Below are 17,561 nucleotides of genomic sequence, written 5' to 3' on the forward strand. Positions count from 1 at the left end.
GGGCCACAGGTCACCCTGGACCCTCTGCTCCCGGTGGGTCTAGGCAGGCTGTGGCAGATACTGCTTGTGTCGTGATGCCATCTAGTGTCGCTTGGCAGAAGGACCCGTGAGGCAGAAGGACCGCGCACAGAATCTCCAGGGACGCACCCCAAAACAGCCTGGGTGCTGGGACAGTCCTCATCCTATGACATAGGCACCCAGTGGCTCCAGACGGGAAAGGAGGACGACGGGCATTGCCCAGGTCATGCAGGGCAGCGAAGCTCAAAGCGGTGCCCAGGCTTGCTCGAGGGATCCTGGGGCGGCCAGGGCTTGGAGTCTCAGCAGCCTCACCGGTGGCGCTGAGCGGCCCCGGCGGCTGGTGGCCTGTTGGAGGAGAAAGGCGAGTATCCCCCAGAGCAGTGTGCAGCCTGCCTGCAGCACCAGTGCTGCCAGGCCCAGCACCAGGGACACCCGGCACTGCTGTGGGCTGGACAGCATGGACAAGCCCCAGGCGTGATGGCTGCTGGGGACCCGGGAGGGTGGCCAGGGGCTCGTGTGGTCTGGTACCGGGGGGACGGAAGGCACTGGGCATGGGATGGTGCCTGCAGTGGTGAGAGCGTTTTGAGGGGCAGTGGGAGTGGGCTGGGTGCCAGCAGTGGACAAGCCCTTCACAGTGGCATGGTCCCTCTTCCTGCCTCGTACAGGAACATGGTGGGTCAGGGTGTATGATGCTGGCAGGACCGTGCCTGGTGCAGCAGCCCTGGGCGATGGCGAGAGCGCCATAGGGAGCATTGAGATGAGGGAGATGTTGGATGTCATCCATGGGATGGTGGCTGGCCTCTCTGTGGACACCAGAACAGGAGGCATGTGTCTGGTGGTGGCTGCCAGTGGGCTGGTTGGTGCTGGTGTGGTAGCATAAGCTAGAGTGGACAATGCAGGCTCTGAGCTGGTGGTCCCAGGAGGCTGTAGCCTTATGATGGCTGGAGTTGGACGCAGGCTGAAGGCCTCCTCTGGCACAGATGGTGATGGCATGGTGATAGAAGTCTTGTGCAGCATGGTTGATGACAGGGTAGCAATGGAGACCTTTGGCAGCACAGCTGGTGATGGTGTGGTGATGGAGGTCTCAGGCAGCACCATCGATGGTGTGGTGATGGAGGTCTTGGGCACATTTGTTAATGATGGTGTGGTGAAGAAGACCTTGGGCAGCACAGCTGGTGATGATGTGGTGATGAAGGCCTTGGATGGCGTAGCTGGAGATGGAGTGGTGAAGTGTTGATATCCATCCATTGGCATGGATGGTAACATGGCAGAGGTGGCGACAGGTGACAGCATAGTTGGCAGTGTCATGACAGGAGAGGCTGCCAAGGAAAGGGTGGTTGTTGCTGCAGTGGGCAGGAAGGTTGAAATCTCTTGCAATGATGTGGAGGTGGATGGCAAAGATGCAGTAAAAAAAGATGAAATAGACTGAGTAGCTGGGCAAATTAAGTGGTCATCCCTCAGCGATGCCACTGCTTGCCCTGCCAGGTGGGGTGGACTCTTGCATGACACTTGGGTGGACAATTTGACCTTCTCACTGTTGTTTAGGATCCAGCTACGCAGGTAGCAGAGGTTGCAATCACATCTCCATGGGTTCCCACTTAGGTACACTGAGCTGAGCTTCTTCAAGGGGTCCAGAAGCCCTGGAGGAACACTCTCCAGCTGGTTCTTCCGAAGGTTGAGGGTTTTCAGATTTGGGAGAGAAGCAAAGACCTCATCATCCAGAGCAGAGAGATGATTTGTGTCCAGCTGGAGATCTGAGAGCTTGCTGAGCCCAGTGAAAGCTCCTCCTGGCAGGGCTGCTAGCTGGTTGTGGGACAAGATGAGTTTGCCAAGAGATGTGAGGTTGACGAAGATGCTGTCTGTAAGCGTGGCCAAACTGTTCCTGCCCAGGTCCAGCTCCCTCAGGTTTGCTATGGCGTCAAAAAGGCAGCAGGGGAGCTCTGTAATGCAGTTTGAACCCAGGGTGAGAAGCTTCAATTTGTTTAAGCCAAAGAAGCCCTGAGGTGGGAGAACCTGGATGAGGTTGTTGTCCAAGAGGAGTTTCTCCAGGTGAGGCAGATTCCTCAGAAGCATGGGTGGCAGCACCCTGAGCCTGTTGCTCTGCAGGTTGAGCTCCAGCAGCCCTGTCTGTCTGTTCAGCAGCCCCTCCGGGAGGTCCTGCAACTCATTCTCATAGAGCCGGAGGACTTGCAGCTGTGCAAGTTGGCTGAAGGCATCCCCATGAAGAGTCGTGATCCTGTTTCTGGCCAGGTCCAAAAACGTTAGATTGACAAGAGAATCAAAAATGCCTTCTGGAAGAGAAGGGATGGCATTGATGTGCAGGGAGAGCTCCCCCAAACTTCCCAGCCCATCAAACAGTCCTTTGGGGATGTATCTGAGGTGGCTGTCTCTCAGCTCCAGCCTCTGCAAGCTTGGGAGGTTTTGGAAAGTTCCCACAGCTAGTTCTTCTAACAAGGCACCAGAGATGTCCAAGTCCCTCAGGTTGTCCAAATTATCAAAGGCTCCAGGTTCAATTGTCTTGATCTTGTTGCCAATAAACAAAATCTTGACCAGGTTGGGCATGTACCTGAAGGCACCTTTCCTTATAGCAGTGATGCTGGTTTGCACAAAGATCATCTCAGAAATGAAGGGCTTTGCAGTCTTTGGGATCTCTTTGACATCATTTTTTGTCCCTCTGTAGATCTCCTGGTAGTCTTTGGGCATTTCATATGGATCTTCATCCAGGGTTTGATCTTGGCATTTATGGAGATGGAAGGAAAGAAAGAAAAAGAAAAGGAAATGCTGGTACATTGTCCTGAAAAAGAGGTTGTAAAAACCAGTTACGAAGAAGAAAAATAAAAATCTCTTTCCACAGCTCATGAACTGTGGCACTGCACAGCTGCTCAGCTCCCGGGACTCTTCACACATCATAACTCGTGAGAAAAAGAGACACCATACAAGCCAACATGCACTGCAGTTACAAAAGTCTGCTGCTGTTGGTATCCAGGGACAGAGATGAAGGGAGAGCGTGCCAGCTCATGGCTTGGCACTGGGAGATGCTCCAGGAGGAGCAAGGGCTGGACTGTCTGTTCCCTGTCCTTCCTTCTCCCACGCCTGGCCTGTAGCTCAGCATCTGTTTGGGTGAAGAAGGCACAGTGCTGCTGCCCATTAGCACTGCCCCAGTGGGTCTGGTTACTCAGCAGGGCAACAGCCCATTCATGCAACAACAGAATCAGACAGCCCTGTGCTTGTTAATGAGGGATCAGCAAGGGTCCTGGGAGCCAGTCAACACCAGATGACCTTGTTTACTTGGAATTCCCACACTGTGCTGGATGCACTTGCTATTTCATTGGTGCTTTTCTCAGTCCAGGGGTCATTTAAAAGACAGCTTCTAAGCATCTCCTTTTCAGGATTCTTGCTAATTGCATTATATTTTGGCCTTGGTTATGCAGCTCTGTCAGATAAAAATGGTTAACTTGTGAGCAGCAACCAAGTTTTAGAGCAAGGCTCATTAAAACATTAATAAGAGTCCACAAATGTAGTCTTTAATACCCAAGATTTAGGGCTCTGACCTGCAGTTAGGAAGTGAAGTCACAGATGCACACCCACCAGTCATGTAAAGCCCATCACTTCCGTCCAGTCATTTGGAAACACTCTGCTGACACATTAGCTGGAATTTAACTGCCATGAACATCATACTGGGACTGTAGTTTCCAGCTTCACAGCCCTGGGTGGGAGCAAGGGAAGTGCTGTTGGTTGCTTCTTTGGTGTCCATCAAAGCTCACCATGCAAAAAAAAACTTGTGCTAGGAGGGTAGATTTGCTATGAAAAGCTTTTTTCTTTTTCCTAAAAATGCTGAAAGCTCAGCAAATACAGGAGGCCGAAAGCCACTGGGTTCAGAGAGAAAACAATGGGAGGTGATGTACGTGCCACCTGCCCCATGGGGTTCCTCAGGGCAGAAGATGCTGCTGACCCCTGCCCATCCTCTTGCCACGGAGACTCGGGTGCAGGAGCTGGGTCTGCAGGTGCTTAAGTGCCTGCTTCACTTCAGCTGCAGGAGCAGTGCCATAGGCTAAGTGCGCAGGTGGGGGTGGCTGGGCTGGGTGCTTGGGCATGAAAATAAGCAATTTGGAACTGCAAAGCTCTTAAAGCCCTCCCTCACCCCGTGTGGCTGCAGTGGACCTCAGTGTGGTCCTGTACTTGTGCCACCCTCCAACAGCACAGGGACACCAAGGGACAGCCCCAGCTCACAGTGCTCAAGCCTCTCCTGCTCCATGCTGCAAGGAAGCCATCAACAGCCCCCTAGAGCAGCCCCTTCCAGCACAATTTAAACAGCAAAACACAGTGGTTTGCATCACTTACTTGGCTGAGCACTTGCAAATGAGTCCAGCTGCCGGAGAGACGAGTGAGGCCAGCAGACAGGGGTCCATCACCTGGCTAGCTCTTTATCCACAGCCCAGGCACAGGGCTTGGTTTCATGCGAGACACAGGGCTCAGGTCTGGGTGGGGAGATAACGGATGGCTGTGGAGAGGCAGTGGAGCTGTGCCCCCTGTGCGGGATGTTGTTGCTGAAACCCCTCAGATGGGATGGAGGCACGTACTCACTAGGCGTTATCTGCTGACACCACTTGACTCGTCACGTCCAGGGAAACCTGAAGATCTCCAGGCTAGTCTGTTTTGTAGCCGATGGCCTCTGCAGCCCAGTATATCCACCAGGATAACCCACCAGCTTCACCAGCACCACCCCCACTAACACAACAGAAAGGAGATTTCCTATTTGAAGCTCTTCTTATTAAAAATATCCTGCTGTTTCCTCCCTCAGGAATTAGTTTACATAGCTAAAGGTGCTGCTCTGAAGCCATTTATTTAAGCTTGGAGCAGGGATGACGTGTGGCAGGACAGGTACACTGACACCCAGATTCTTGGCTAAGCACTGCACCTTCACACCTTGCTGGCCTCAGGTCTGGAGCTGTGTTGTGCTCTTCTCCACCCTAGCACAAGCCAAAGACACCCAAGCCACAGTGACACCCAAGGCTCCTGGCTGGTGCAGGGCATCTTGTGGAAAGAAGCCCTGTTTGTTGCAAAGACTTAAAATTACATTGCTTCTCAATGGATAATTGCACTAATTGCATTCAAACATTTCTTCATCGGTTTCCACCTGCTCTTATTAAGGCTCAGCTGGTGCTTGCTGGGTTTCATTATACCTTTCCTGGCAGATTCAAAACCACACAAACTCCTGCATATTTTCAGCAGCCTTACCCCTTTCCAGCATCAAAGCCATGTGTGTCCAGGTCCCCACTCACTTGATGGCAGGTTACTCCATAAGCTGCAGGGTGGTGGGAACCAAGGGTGAATGAGAAAGCTCATAGTGGGAGTGACATCAGCCTCCCAATGCCTCAGCGTGGCAGCTATGCCAGAATCTGGAAAGCTGCAGCCAGCCACAACACCCCTGGTCCAGCCTGAGGTGGTCATGCAGTATCAGCTGGGAGATGGAGCGGAACAGTGGCAGTCCCCTGTGCAGACAGGCAGCAGGGTTGCCGTGCAGGACCGTGTCTGGGGGTGCAGCATTACCCACCTTCCTACCAGGAGCAAGGGGCCAGAAGTCCAGAGCACGGCCAGGATGGCAGCCAGCTGCCGGAGCAGGTCGGGCTGACACGACACGGACTCTCCTGGGAAAGGGCTGGCAGGGACGCATAGCTCCAAGCAAGGACCCCGGCTGCCCTGTCGGGGCAGGGCCGGCAGTGCTGGCTCTAAGGAGAGTGCGTGGCCGGGGCTGGCCGGGCTCTCCCGGCGCTCCGTGGTCCCGGAGCGAACACTGGCCCAGCGGCCGCAAGATGGTGCAGCAGCCTCGGGCGTGCGCCTCGCACACACGCACAAGTCAATGCACGCACAACACGCTCCTGCTCTTAGGGGAGGACCCCCCTTACCTGCCCCCCCTGCGTGGGCAGCGCCGCGGGGACTCTGCCACATCTTCATGGTCCCCGAGCCTCCCCGGTGCAGCCTCCGGGGCTGCGGGCCCAGCCCTGTCGGGGGGAGATGGGGGACCTGCCGGGGCACAACCCTGGGCTGAGCCCCCCTGCAGCCAGGCAGCCCATGCCCCTCGCTGGGCAGCACTTGTCATGTCTCCCTTGGACACCCCAAACCCATGCATGCCAGGGGGTTAGTGCCAGGCTGCAGATGGGTCTCTGCGCTGCTGAGAGAAAGGGGGGCAGGAGATGGGCCTGGAGAGCTTCAGTAGGCAGGGATGAGCATGCCAGAAAGTGGCACCTGCACCCTGCCAGGCACCTCCACCCCTGCCACACCATGCACAACCCCAGGCAAGTCCCCATTGCACCATGGCAACCTTCACCATTTCCCTCAGATATGTAGACAGAAGCAGAAGAGCAGTGTTTCCTCTTTCTGCCATAGTAACTGGTTACACAGAAATAATATATATATTTTAATTACATTTGAAATATACAGGAAGCACACAGCTGGAAGAATAAATACCACCAGCTCAGCTTTTGTGGAGAGCTCGGTGACAGCTGCTGACCATGGTAGGGGTAGCCGATCAAGACGGGGTGCTGTTTCCCAGGCTGGTTCAGAGGCTGCCAGTGCAAGAGTGGAGCAGAATCAGGCTCCTGCCCGAGCTCTAGGGCGCAGTGGGAAGACCTGGAGATGTGGCCTCATCCCTGCTCTGTGCGGTGACCAGCACATTGACCTGCAGTGTGCCACAGCGGGAGTGCAGCACCCAGGCACCCTGGTACACCGGCCCCAGCCCCGCTGCCTGCCTGGGAGGAGGAGAAAGAGGAGGAAGGTGAAGGCTGAGCTGCTGGCAGCTTGTGGCATCACAGGTCATGCTTACGGTGCCCTCGGGGTTCCTGTAGGTGCACTGCCCTGGACCGTGCTCCCCGTTCCAGCCCTCCTCCGGGGTGACACCCGGTGCTCCCGGGCACTGCAGCTGCCTGTTGGGGACCTCCAGCAGGGACCGTCCCTGGAGAGCAGCTGGGCTGGCACAGGAGGCTTGCGCATGGGTGAGGGGCTCGGCAAAGCCCTGGAGCCAGCTCAGGAGATAGGCAAGGTGGCAATCACAGACCCAGGGATTGCTGCCCAGCCCCACTCGCACCAGCTCCTCATTGGCATCAAAGAGCCCCGGAGGCAGGCGGGCCAGGCGGTTGTGGTCCAGCGCCAGGGCAGTGAGGAGGGGCAGCCCTCTCAGCAGCCCGGCCGGCAGGCTGGAGAGGTTGTTGTGGCTCAGATGCAGCGTTGCCAGCTCCGCCAGACCCTGGAAAACCCCGGCGGGAAGGTGGTCTATGGAGTTATATGACAACACCAGGGTCTGAAGCACAGACAGGTTGGCAAAGAGTCCCTGGGGCAGCATCTCCAGCCCATTGCGAGCCAGGGAAAGGTGAAGGAGGCGAGGGGTGCCGGTGAAGAGGGTGGCAGGCAGGGTGGCCAGGCGGTTGCCCTCCAAGCTGAGGACGGTGAGGTTCGGGAGACCAGTGAAGATGTCAGGGGACAGGCTGCCCAGAGCGTTGTGTTGCAGCTGCAGCCGCCGCAGCACCCCCAGCCCCGCAAAGGCGTTGGCTGGCAGCTCCTCCAGCCGGTTCCCATCCAGGTGGAGCTCGGCCAGCAGGCCCAGCGCCCCAAAAGCTCCGTGGGGCAGCCGCGCCAGCAGATTGTCACTGAGCTTGAGGAGGCGGAGGGCGGTGAGGGGCACCAGCAGCTCTGCTGGCAGCTCAGTCAGGACGTTCTGCGAGAGGTCCAGGGTCTGGAGGTGCCGGAGCGGGCGGAAGATGTCGGGGGGCAGTGCCTCGATCCTGTTCCCCGGCAAGCGCAGGTCCTGCAGGCAGCAGGCAGAGGCGAAGAGCCCTGGCTGCAGGGAGCGGAGGGCATTGGCACCCAGGGAGAGCTTGCTGAGGCTGGGCAGACCCGCCAGCAACCTGGGGCTGACTGCTGACAAGGGGTTACCTGACACTTCCAGCTCGGTGAGGCCGGGCAGCCCCTGAAAGGCACCGTCCTCCAGGTCCTGGATGTTATTGTTGAGGAAGACCAACTTGGTGAGGGTGGTGCTGAAACCCAGAGCCCCACTGCGGACACTTCTCAGGGCCGTCTCCACAAAGAAGAGCTGGGTGGCGTTCCCTGGCAGGCCCACTGGGATCTCCCGCATCCTCTCCTCCGAGCAGAAGACTTTGGAGGTGTCATAGCACTGGCAACTGGAGGGGCAGGGTAGGGGCAGCCCCCTCACCAGCAGGAACCCCAGTCCCAGCAGCGTGTAGACCGCCAGCCTGCACTGGAGAAGGAGCCGAGCCTCATCACCTGCCTGAGTGAGGCAGAAATCTGTACCATCAGGCAGGCACTGCTGAGGAAATGGCTTCCGCGGCCAAAAATGCAGCAGGAGCAATCTGTGGGACACTGCTGGCATGGGCAGCTGCAAGGCCATGGAGGCAGCCCTCCAGCCCCAGCTGCCTGCACCACTCAGTGCTCCCTGTGCGGGAATGGAGAGTGCTCCCCTCGCAAATCTCCCCCATGCGGTCCGTTGGGGTTCCTACCTTGAATCCCAGTCCCACTCTAGCCCACCCTGTCACAACAAGGGTGGTGCCACCCTCACCAAAGGTCCCCACATTCTTTGGGAGGAAGCATGTGAAGCACAGGGTTTGCTGCACACACTGGGTGGTGGGGATAACGCTGCAGGGCTGCCCTGCACTCAGTGACAAAATGAGCAGGCTCCACCAGCTCTATTTCTAACTGCCCATTAAGTACTTCATCCAACCTGCCTGAGGGACATTGAGTTTGATCAAATGCCTGTTCCCAGTCCATGGGATTCGCTTTTTGAGGCAGTGGCCTCCAGACCTCTGCCAGTCCATCCCTACTTTGGATACATTGCCATTGCTGCTGCATGACAGGAGATGCTGCCCAGCCCCAGCAATGCCCACATGTAGACAACACTCACAAGTGGGGCTATCCTGGGCTTAGTTGGTGCTCGACAGCAGTGTTGGCTTTTCCTTTCCACTTTCCACCATCCCACTTGTTTTCACCACAACCAACAGCGATTTCCACCTATCCCAGGCCCCCCACGCTACCCAAGTGGCATGGCCACCACTTACCGAGTGTAGCATCGTGGAGACTACCACGGAGCCCGCAGCAGGTTTGCAGGGAGGCTGCTCACCAAGATGAAACAATGTTTTCTGGGGCAGATGGGAAACCTGCAGGGAGCTGTGCCTGCTGAGGCGGAGCTGCCCCTCGCTGCTTATCGGCAACAACAACCGGCGTCCTTGGAGCGCTTCAAAAATAACCCAGCCGCAGAGGGACAGGAGGTGAGGCCAGAGTCAGCTGCCGGTGAGCATCCTGGCAGGGAAGTGGGGTCCCGGCCCCAGACATCCACTGGCCTGGGGACGGTGGCAGGGTGCTGCTGCCACAGTCGGCACTAGTCCCACACCAAGGTCAGCATGGTTGATTCCCCCTGAGATTTCCCCTAGACTTTATGAAATCTCACTGGGAAATAGTGCTAGCACCCATCTTTTGCATGAGAGAGGGGACCAGGCACAGCTTAGCAAGGCAAGGCAATGCTATGGGGAGGGGACCACCCTGGACCATCACCTTGAGATGCATCATGTGTTTTGCATCCCATGAAGTGCACCCAGCTGGCCATGGGATGGCCAGAGGGGCCTGTGGACCAGCTGGATTCCCTGGGAACTTGCAATCCGCTTAGGAGAGCAGCATACACCACCGTGAGGGCTGCCTTGCAGGGGCCTGTGTTGGAACAGGCTGGGGAGGCCGCTGCCACGGGGGCACACTGAGGGGCAGGGGAAGGGACACTTCAGCCAGGCTGATGGAGCACACAGTGAGCACAGAGGAACTCAGCTGATGCAAGCCCACAGCAACCAGCTCTGAAGGGAGGCATGCGAGCTCCCACCCCTGGGGTGGCACTGAGTAAAGTGTGCAGTAGGCAGTCAGTGTCTCCATCAAGAAGCTTGCTGAGATCTCAGCTCACTCTTCAAAAGCTATTCCCCTGCTGTTGGATTGCTGAGCCCTCCTTGTCCTGCAACACAGATTGGAGTCCAGGGACCAGCACAAGCTGTGCAATCACAGCCCACTAACCCTTTCCTAGCCCCAGGCTGTATGGACTTTTCCTCAATATGAAAGAAAAATCTCTTAGGAGTGAAGATCAGGCACACCTCCTGTTCCTGCTGGGTCATCGGGTCATTCCCCAGCCACGCACAGTGGAGGAGCAAATAAACCGTTCTCGGCACTGGGGATGGACAACTGTACTTTAATGGAGAGGTCACAGAGAAGCACCCAACAGCCCCGCAGCAGTCCTGTGTCTCCCACTGCCATGCAGGTCCCAGCCCAGAGGAGCATCCTAGATGTACACAAGTGTGGTGCTTCTTGCGCTTGACTTGGCTCCTGGGGCACTCATCCCATGGCAGCAACCCCCAGGCAGCCCAACACCACCAAACCATGTGCAGAGGTGAGCTGGAGCCCTCCGTGACCATGCTACATCTGGAGCAGGCAGGGTGGGCGCTGGGTGCAGCTGCTGCAGGGGCATGGTGTGGCAGCCACCTGTGAACTGCAGAGCAGCAGAGCTTGCTGACTCCCCGCTGTGCACTGCCAGCATCCCCACTGCCCGAGGGATGTGCACGCAGCAGGGCTGGGCACATAGGGGGGGGGATACTCGCGGGAGGAAGAGGAAGGAGCATTGGCAGGCAGAGCAGGGCCAGGCTGTTCACTAGCTGGTGGAGGATGCACAGGGTATTGAGGCAGCGAGGACTAGGGATGGGGTGCAGCAGGAGCAGCCCCGGCACGCTCCCGCTGCCTTCGGGCATAAGGATGCAGCCCCTGCAGATACTTCACCCCCATTCTCCCACCCGGTAATTCCCCCGCACGCAGCAGAGGCCGGTGCCCCGGACGCCGCGGGGCACAGGAGAGGCAGCAGGAGGGGGCAGGAGGCTGTGCGGGCCAGGGAAGGTGCTGGCTGCCTGCGGGCAGGGTGGCAGCGTGGAGCGGTGCGGGTGTGCCAGCCCGGCAGCAGCGCCCAGCCCGTCGGCGAGGGCACGGCAGCACCGGGTGTGCGGCTCCTGCCCGGGCGGGGGCAGAGGCTGGGGCATGGCGGGAGCAGCGGGCAGCAGGCGATGAAACGACAGGTAGCACCAGAGGGGACAAAGCAACGTGAGGGACAAGGGAGTCCTGTTTAAGCACCATCATGAATGACCAGGCTGTGGCTCTCTGCTTGAGGGGTCCCCTCTCGGCATCGCAGCTGCTGGCCCCCGGGCAGGGGATGAGCACAGAGGCGGGAGGGGCTGGGAACAGGGCAGCCATGGGCGGTCACCCAGGTGGACACCCTACTGCAGAACAAGGGCAGGGCAAAGCAGAGCGGGACAGGGGACATGCAGCACGCACAGTGATTGTGGCCCATCCCAATCAGCAAGGGCAGCTGATGCAGAGCCACTGTCATGTCCCTTGGCCCATTGGGGAGGGAATGCCCCACCAGTACCATTACCCCAGGGTCTGTTGGGTGCTCATGCTTCATTGGGCGCCTTCATTCTCATAAGCACAACTTGGCTCTTCTTCCTGCAGCCGTAGACCACCAGCGCCACCAGAGCGGCAAGCAGGGCCGCACACACCAGCACAATGACCGCCACCACCACCCCACTCTGTGTGCTGGTCAGCCCCCACTGCCCCCTCTCCTCTTCCTCCTCCTTCTCCTCTTCCTCCTCCTTCTCCTCATCCGCCTGTGGGGAGACTGGCAGCCCCATGGGGGGCTCCGTCCAGGCACCCTCGGGTAATGCCACCTCAGAGGGGCCAGCAGGGAGCGGGGTGCTGGGACGGGGGAAGGCAGTGGAGGGCACGGGGACGAGGAGCTGGTCCTGCGGCAGCCCAGCGATGGGGGTGCCCCGCAGGGAAGGGGGCTGGGCACAGAGGGGGGGTGTCTCGCCCACCTTATGGAGGTTGTCCTCCAGCCAGCCCCGCAGGGGAAGGATGCCCTCATCACAGCGCCAGGAGTTGTTGTGCAGCTTCACCTCTTGCAAGGCAGCCAGAGGGGAGAAGATGCCGGCGGGCAGGTACTCCAGGGCATTGGAGTGCAGCTGCAGGTGCCGCAGCCCTGGGGTAGTGCTGAAGAGGCCCCGCGGCAGCATCTGCAGCTGGTTGTGGTGCAGGGAGATGTTCTGCAGCTTGGGCATCCCTTCCAGTGTCTGGGCATCCAGGCGGCGCAGGGCGTTGGAGTGCAGAGACAGCTCCAGCAGCTCTCCCAAACCCTGGAAAGCACCCCGTGCCACAGAGCGCAGCCGGTTCTTGCTGAGTACCAGGAGCTGCAGCTGGGTGAGGTTTCCAAAGACAGCAGTGGGGAGGGTAGAAAGCTCATTATCGTACAGCCACAGCTCCCGCAGGTTGGGCATGGGCCCGAAGGCACCGGGGGAGATGTCCCGCAGGCGGTTGACATGCAGGGTGATCTTAGCAAGGGCACGCAAGGGCAAGAAGACACCACTTGGTAGGGTGACAAGGAGGTTATTGGACAGGTAGAGCTTCTGCAGGTTTCCATTGTGCACAAAGAGCTCCGGGGACAGCGTCTCCAGCTGATTCTGGTGCAGTCCTAGTTCCTGCAGCTCGGGCAGCCCATCAAAGGTGCCCACTGGGATCTGCCGGAGCCGATTCTCATAGAGCCGCAGCACCTGCAGCTGCGCCAGCCGCTCAAAGGCCCGGCGCGGCAGGTGGTCGATGTCATTCCTGGCCAGGTTGAGCTTGGTAAGGCTGGTGAGCTGGTCAAACACCCCCTCCTTCAGCTCCTGCAGGTTGTTCCCGTGCAGCTGCAGCTCCTTCAGGTTGCTCAGGTGGGAGAAGTGGGAAGGCTCGACCTGAAGGATCTGGTTGCTGGAGAGGAGTAGAGACTCCAGCTTGCCCAGGGGCTCGAAGACCTGCACGGGGAGCTCCTGCAGCTTGTTGCTGGACAGGCTGAGGTAGCGCAGGTCGGGCAGGTGCTGGAAGGCCCTGGGGCTGATGCGCGACAGGTTGTTCTTCTCGATGCGCAGCCCGATCAGTAGGGAGGCGTTGCCAAAGGATGCGTCTCCCAGCTCAGTGATGAGAGTGTTGATGATCTGCAGGGTCATGGCGTTCTCAGGAATGGGGCTGGGGACTGTAGTGATGCCAGCACCGGAGCACTCCACCTGGGCAGTGCGGACACACTGGCATTGCTCTGGGCACTGGCCACTGGCCAGCTGGATGCCCACCAGCAGCAGCAGCCACCGCTGCCAAAATCCCTGCTCCATTAGGCCTGCAGGAAAAACAAAGCAGGGGGGCTCAGCAATTCCCCAGCTCCCTGGGCCTCCACCAGGGATGGGTGCTGCTTCCTGGGAAAGGCCACCAAGGCTGTGGCCATCCTGCCCCCAGCATGGCAGCAAGGCAGAAGAGGGTGGGCAAGAAAGGCTGGGGGCAGGCAGCCAGGCAGGAGAGCAGAGCAGGACAGAGCTGGGGGCTGTCGTGCCTGTCTGCCATACCACAGCTATTAGTGGCACCACTGGCGTCTCCCTCGCTCAGCTCCTGCAGTGGCCAGGAGTGTGGTTTCCTGTTTTGTAGTGTGTGTGGTGAGCGGCTACCAGAGGTACTGGCCTGGCACCACCGAACAGCCCAGACCTTCACCAGAGCTGTCCCACAGCATCCTCAGCAGGGTGGGTCCCAGGAATGCTGCTTAGGGCCAGGAAGAAAGGCCCTCCCCAGCACACTCAAGCACCCTCCTGGCTCTAAGCTCCTCTTGTGGAGCCAAAAGCAGCACCAGCCCCCGCTGCCAGGGCATGCTTTAGCTCCAGTCCTGCAGGAGACTGGGTCAGTGGGACCCTCTGCCAGCTGCCCAGCCCAGGGTGGGTACACAGCTGGCCCTGTCTGCACCTCATCCCCAGCAAAAGATCTCAGCCCTGGCCAATTTTGGCTGTGAGAATGGGGTGTCTGGTGTGCAGGCTGGTCCCAGAGGTAGTGCCCAAAGAAACTCTAAAGCGTAGGGAGAGTGATGGCTCTGCAGTGAGGCCCTCCATCATCCTATGAAAAGCATAGCCACTATGGACACCCTCTCCTCCCTCCTCTGGCCTGGGAGCTTTCTCCCTCCCTAGATTAAAGCAGCAGTCTTGTGCCAGGCTGTCATGGAGCAGTCCCTGCTAACAGCTTCAAGTGGCACAAGGGGTGGAGAAAACCTGTGTCCCGCCATCCCTGAGCACAGCTCAGCCAAACGGGCAAGTCCAGCAGTACAGGGGTCCAGGCACGGTGCCCCAGCTGGCACAGCACCCCGGGGTGCTGGGCCACAGCCCCTGCCCTATGCTCTGGGCTCCTTCCAGGGAACACGCTTACTCTCCGGCAGGGAGGGAGGAACCCTTCACAAGCCAGCACAGTTTATGTTTCCATATGGAAACAATCTGCATCCAAGAACAGCTTTGTTTATAGCAAGCCACTTATAAACTTCCCCAAACACTCTGCACATCAAAGCCCAGTTCATGTCACTCCCTGGTAAAGCAGCTGAGAGAGCATCCACACTGAAGCATCCTTCAGGAAAGACAGCTGAAAACAATTTGTCTCCTCTTTTCTTCTAGGGACAAAAAGCATCTTACAGACCAAGGGGCTGAATATCCCTTGCCACTCAGCCCCTCAGCATTCCACTGCTCCTAACTTCAGCCCCCCACAATCTTACTTTGCCCCCCTTAATTTTCTCTCTTGGTTATCATTTAAGGTACGTTGTCTATATAACTAATTCAGCTCCCACAGTGTCGTCTCACTTTGTTGGAGAGCCCTTGCAAGACAAACATCTCCATCAAATCAAACGATGATGAACATGCAGATCCCACCACCCCTTGGACCTCTCCCAGGAGTCCCCCTGGCCCAGGGCCACTCACAGGATCAGTAGCGAAGAGGAGACTTACCCGAGTGTCCTGCAGCCGTGAGCGCCGAGTGAGCACAGCTCTGAGCTGACAAGAGAGCCAAGTGTGGTTCATGCTTCCCCTCCCAGTATATAACCCGTCCAAATCAATGAATCAGCACAGGGGCAGTGGCGGGGTTAGGGAAAGCGCTGGAGCAGAGCTGCTTCCAACTCCTGTTTCCTCAGCAAACAGACCAAGAGTCTCGAGGATGGAGTTTTGGGTTTCCCTCTCCTGAACCCCAGTGCTCTTGTTTGAAGACAAGCAGATGGCCTCATGAACATGGGGGGCTCATGTCAGCCAGTGCGCAGATAGCAGCTCAGCCCTGGGAGCCCCTCTTGGTCCCTGGTGGGAGGGGGTGGGTGCTCCCCATCCATGACGGCAGGCAAGACAAAGCCAGGTCCCATGGCACAATCCTGCCCTTCCTAGCGTACATTCACACTGCTCTGCCTCATGGCATCACCGCGGCACATGCGCAGTGCTTGCCTCCCTAGCTATGGCTCCTGCCAGTGTCAGGACCCCCGGCCATGCCCCAGCCCAGGGCCAGCAGTGCAGGCAGCTCCCCCCCCTCCGCACACTGACCATGCCTGGGGTTCACCATCCCAACCACAAACAGGCCAGGAACTCAAGCACCCACTCCAGGACTCTGTCCCACAGATACCTTGCCCAGTCCAGCCAGGGAGCGGTCACCAAACAGGGGTCAGTAGCACTGCTGGTGCCAGCCAGAGGCCAGGCTGCTCCAGAGAGCACCCACTGCCACCACCATACCTGTGGGCACCAACAGACCCCCTCAGCATCAATGGCAGGCAGCCTTTCAACCCCAAAGTGGTACATGCTGCCATTTCCCAGGGGCTGCCATGGCTACAGCCCATGTGGTGCTCTTCATCCTCAGCAGCTCTGACACATGGGTGACACATCCCAAAACTCAGGGGTGTTCAGAAAGCAGGGTACAAGCCCATCACATCCACTTGTTCAAAGGCATCTGCTGCCACCCATGTACTGTCCCCTCCAGCCCACATGGGTGCACAGGGGTGCCTTGGGTCCCCACCACCTAGCCCACGTCACTACCCCATCACCCACTTTTCCCGGGCAGCCCTTGTCCAGCAGCTGCCAGGAACGGATATTGGGGCGGAAACAGCTATGGAAAGCCAGTGTGCGTGAATGCTTTGGGCTTCCCGGAGCCAGAGCAGCCCCGTGCTAACCACGGGGCAGCTGGAATGTCCCTGACCATGTCTAATCCCGTCTCAGCCCACCCATGTTTCCGCCGGCTGCAGCAGCCCCTGCTCACGTCCCAGCCAGCGCTAACGAGCTGCTTGTGATGGGAACAACACGGAGCTGCTGCAGAGGGGGCAGGACGCTGCCTCCATCCCCATGCAGCCCCATGTCCTGACATGCTGCAAGGGGTGGGAGGGCACAGGGCAGTGCAGGCGATGAGGCGTCCTGCTCAAGAAGGGGACCAGACCAGGATGAACAGCAGGCAAGGGATGGAGAGGGGACTTTTCAGCCAGGCTCAGAGGAAGGCAACAGGGATCATGGGAAGAGGGTAGGGAGTGGGACCTCCGCTGAAGTCGACCACTGCTGATGTGGTAGATTGCATAGGGAGCCTATCTGTCATTGGACATGCCAGATGGCTATGGACCCCTTCCTGAATGGGGAGTCAGTACCAAGGCTGGGGCTGCCCCCAGCCATGCTCCCTGCCTGCTCCGGGGGCAAAGCCCAGGCATTTGGGCACAGAGAAGGGGCATTTTGGAAATACCACCCACAAGTGCTTCAGCTCACGCTCTATTGACACAGCAGATTTTCCCAGCAATGCGGTTCCCAAAATAACCTTCCCGCTTCCTTGACAGCGGTGCAGCTGGAGGTCAGGCAGCAGGCTTGGGAGCTGCCCGCTCCCTGCAGCCCTGGCACAAGAGCAGGGCTCTCATGGCCTTATCACATCCTTATCACCGCCTCTGTCTGCCCACTGCCAGCGCTGCCGGGTTCCTGCCGGCTCTGACTCATCCCAGAAGCACACAGCTTTTCAGAAAGGCAACACAGGAATTAAACCCCAGCACTTCCGAAAAACCACCCCCCCAAGCCCAGTCCGACAGAGGAACGCTGGACTCAGCTTCTTCCAAGTAGCATAGCCTGAGAAGGACAGGGATGTGGTGGTGGGTACCCTCAAACGCCCTGCCCCCAGGAAGGGGGGTGATCAGGCCATGGTTCTAATGGCCACACAGAGTGCCCAAAGCTTCAAAGAAACCCTGCCAAAATCCCAGCCGCCTCTACCCAGGCCTTGAGAGCCTGGCTCCAGCTCCTGGCTGGGAAGAAGTCTGATTTCAAGACATCCCTAAAAATAAATCAAGGCTGAGTAACAGCACAATCCCGTGCACCGCACCCACAGTGGGGAGGGAGCCGCTCCCAGAGGTGAGCACACAGGCGCTTGCCCCAGGCTATGCACAGGGGAGGGAAGCAGGAGGTGTGAGAGCCTGGGACAGCCGCACAGACACGCTTTGCACATCTGGAGGGAAGAGGCAGCTCTCCGAGACAGCATGTGGATGTGATTGAGGGTAACGTAAGTGTTCTGAGGGGGAGGCTGCTCCACATAGCTGGGAGCTCGCACGGTGCTGGATGGAGCAAAGCAAGCCTTGTGCTGCAGGAAGCCCCAGGGTCCAGCAGTGCTCTGGGAACTTGCCCCACCTCCAGCCACAC

At 58.4% G+C, this 17,561-nt stretch overlaps 3 protein-coding genes across 5 annotated transcripts; all 3 read right to left on the reverse strand.

Annotated features, from left to right (window-relative positions):
* Nucleotides 1-261: 261 nt before the first annotated feature.
* LOC130605989 (insulin-like growth factor-binding protein complex acid labile subunit) lies at nt 262-4,475 on the reverse strand. The gene is made up of 2 exons (XM_057421895.1): nt 4,360-4,475; nt 262-2,812 (listed from the first exon to the last, which is right to left on the reverse strand). The coding sequence occupies exons 1-2, from the start codon at nt 4,425-4,427 to the stop codon at nt 262-264; spliced, it is 2,619 nt and encodes an 872-aa protein (XP_057277878.1). The 5' UTR covers nt 4,428-4,475.
* A 1,948-nt stretch (nt 4,476-6,423) lies between these two features.
* LOC130605861 (carboxypeptidase N subunit 2-like) lies at nt 6,424-9,268 on the reverse strand. 2 transcript variants are annotated; one of them, XM_057421662.1, is made up of 2 exons: nt 9,084-9,268; nt 6,424-8,192 (listed from the first exon to the last, which is right to left on the reverse strand). In XM_057421662.1, exon 2 carries the CDS (start codon nt 8,144-8,146, stop codon nt 6,629-6,631), a length of 1,518 nt encoding a protein of 505 aa, XP_057277645.1. In that variant the 5' UTR covers nt 8,147-8,192; nt 9,084-9,268; the 3' UTR covers nt 6,424-6,628. The 2 variants fall into 2 exon arrangements, with proteins under 2 accessions (XP_057277645.1, XP_057277644.1); XM_057421661.1 differs by having other exon boundaries at nt 6,424-8,269; nt 9,084-9,267.
* A 1,905-nt stretch (nt 9,269-11,173) lies between these two features.
* Nucleotides 11,174-16,327, reverse strand: LRRC15 (leucine rich repeat containing 15). Of its 2 annotated transcripts, none has more exons than XM_057421660.1 (2): nt 15,951-16,327; nt 11,174-13,246 (listed from the first exon to the last, which is right to left on the reverse strand). In XM_057421660.1, the coding sequence occupies exon 2, from the start codon at nt 13,239-13,241 to the stop codon at nt 11,496-11,498; it is 1,746 nt and encodes a 581-aa protein (XP_057277643.1). In that variant the 5' UTR covers nt 13,242-13,246; nt 15,951-16,327; the 3' UTR covers nt 11,174-11,495. The 2 variants fall into 2 exon arrangements, with proteins under 2 accessions (XP_057277643.1, XP_057277641.1); XM_057421658.1 differs by lacking the exon at nt 15,951-16,327 and adding an exon at nt 14,877-15,199.
* Nucleotides 16,328-17,561: the final 1,234 nt, after the last annotated feature.

Source organism: Pezoporus wallicus, unplaced genomic scaffold, assembly GCF_028554395.1.
Source record: "Pezoporus wallicus isolate ANWC-B61680 ecotype Strahan unplaced genomic scaffold, APGP_CSIRO_Pwel_v1 scaffold_7402, whole genome shotgun sequence".
Taxonomy (NCBI): Eukaryota; Metazoa; Chordata; class Aves; order Psittaciformes; family Psittacidae; genus Pezoporus; species Pezoporus wallicus.

Excerpts from the sequence above, each read along its gene's own strand:
- LOC130605989 (XM_057421895.1), bottom strand. The coding sequence starts at position 4,427 with ATGGACCCCTGTCTGCTGGCCTCACTCGTCTCTCCGGCAGCTGGACTC. Across the intron at positions 2,813-4,359 it reads ATTTGCAAGTGCTCAGCCAA|GACAATGTACCAGCATTTCC; the intron begins GTAAGTGATGCA and ends CCTCTTTTTCAG.
- LRRC15 (XM_057421660.1), bottom strand. The coding sequence starts at position 13,241 with ATGGAGCAGGGATTTTGGCAGCGGTGGCTGCTGCTGCTGGTGGGCATC.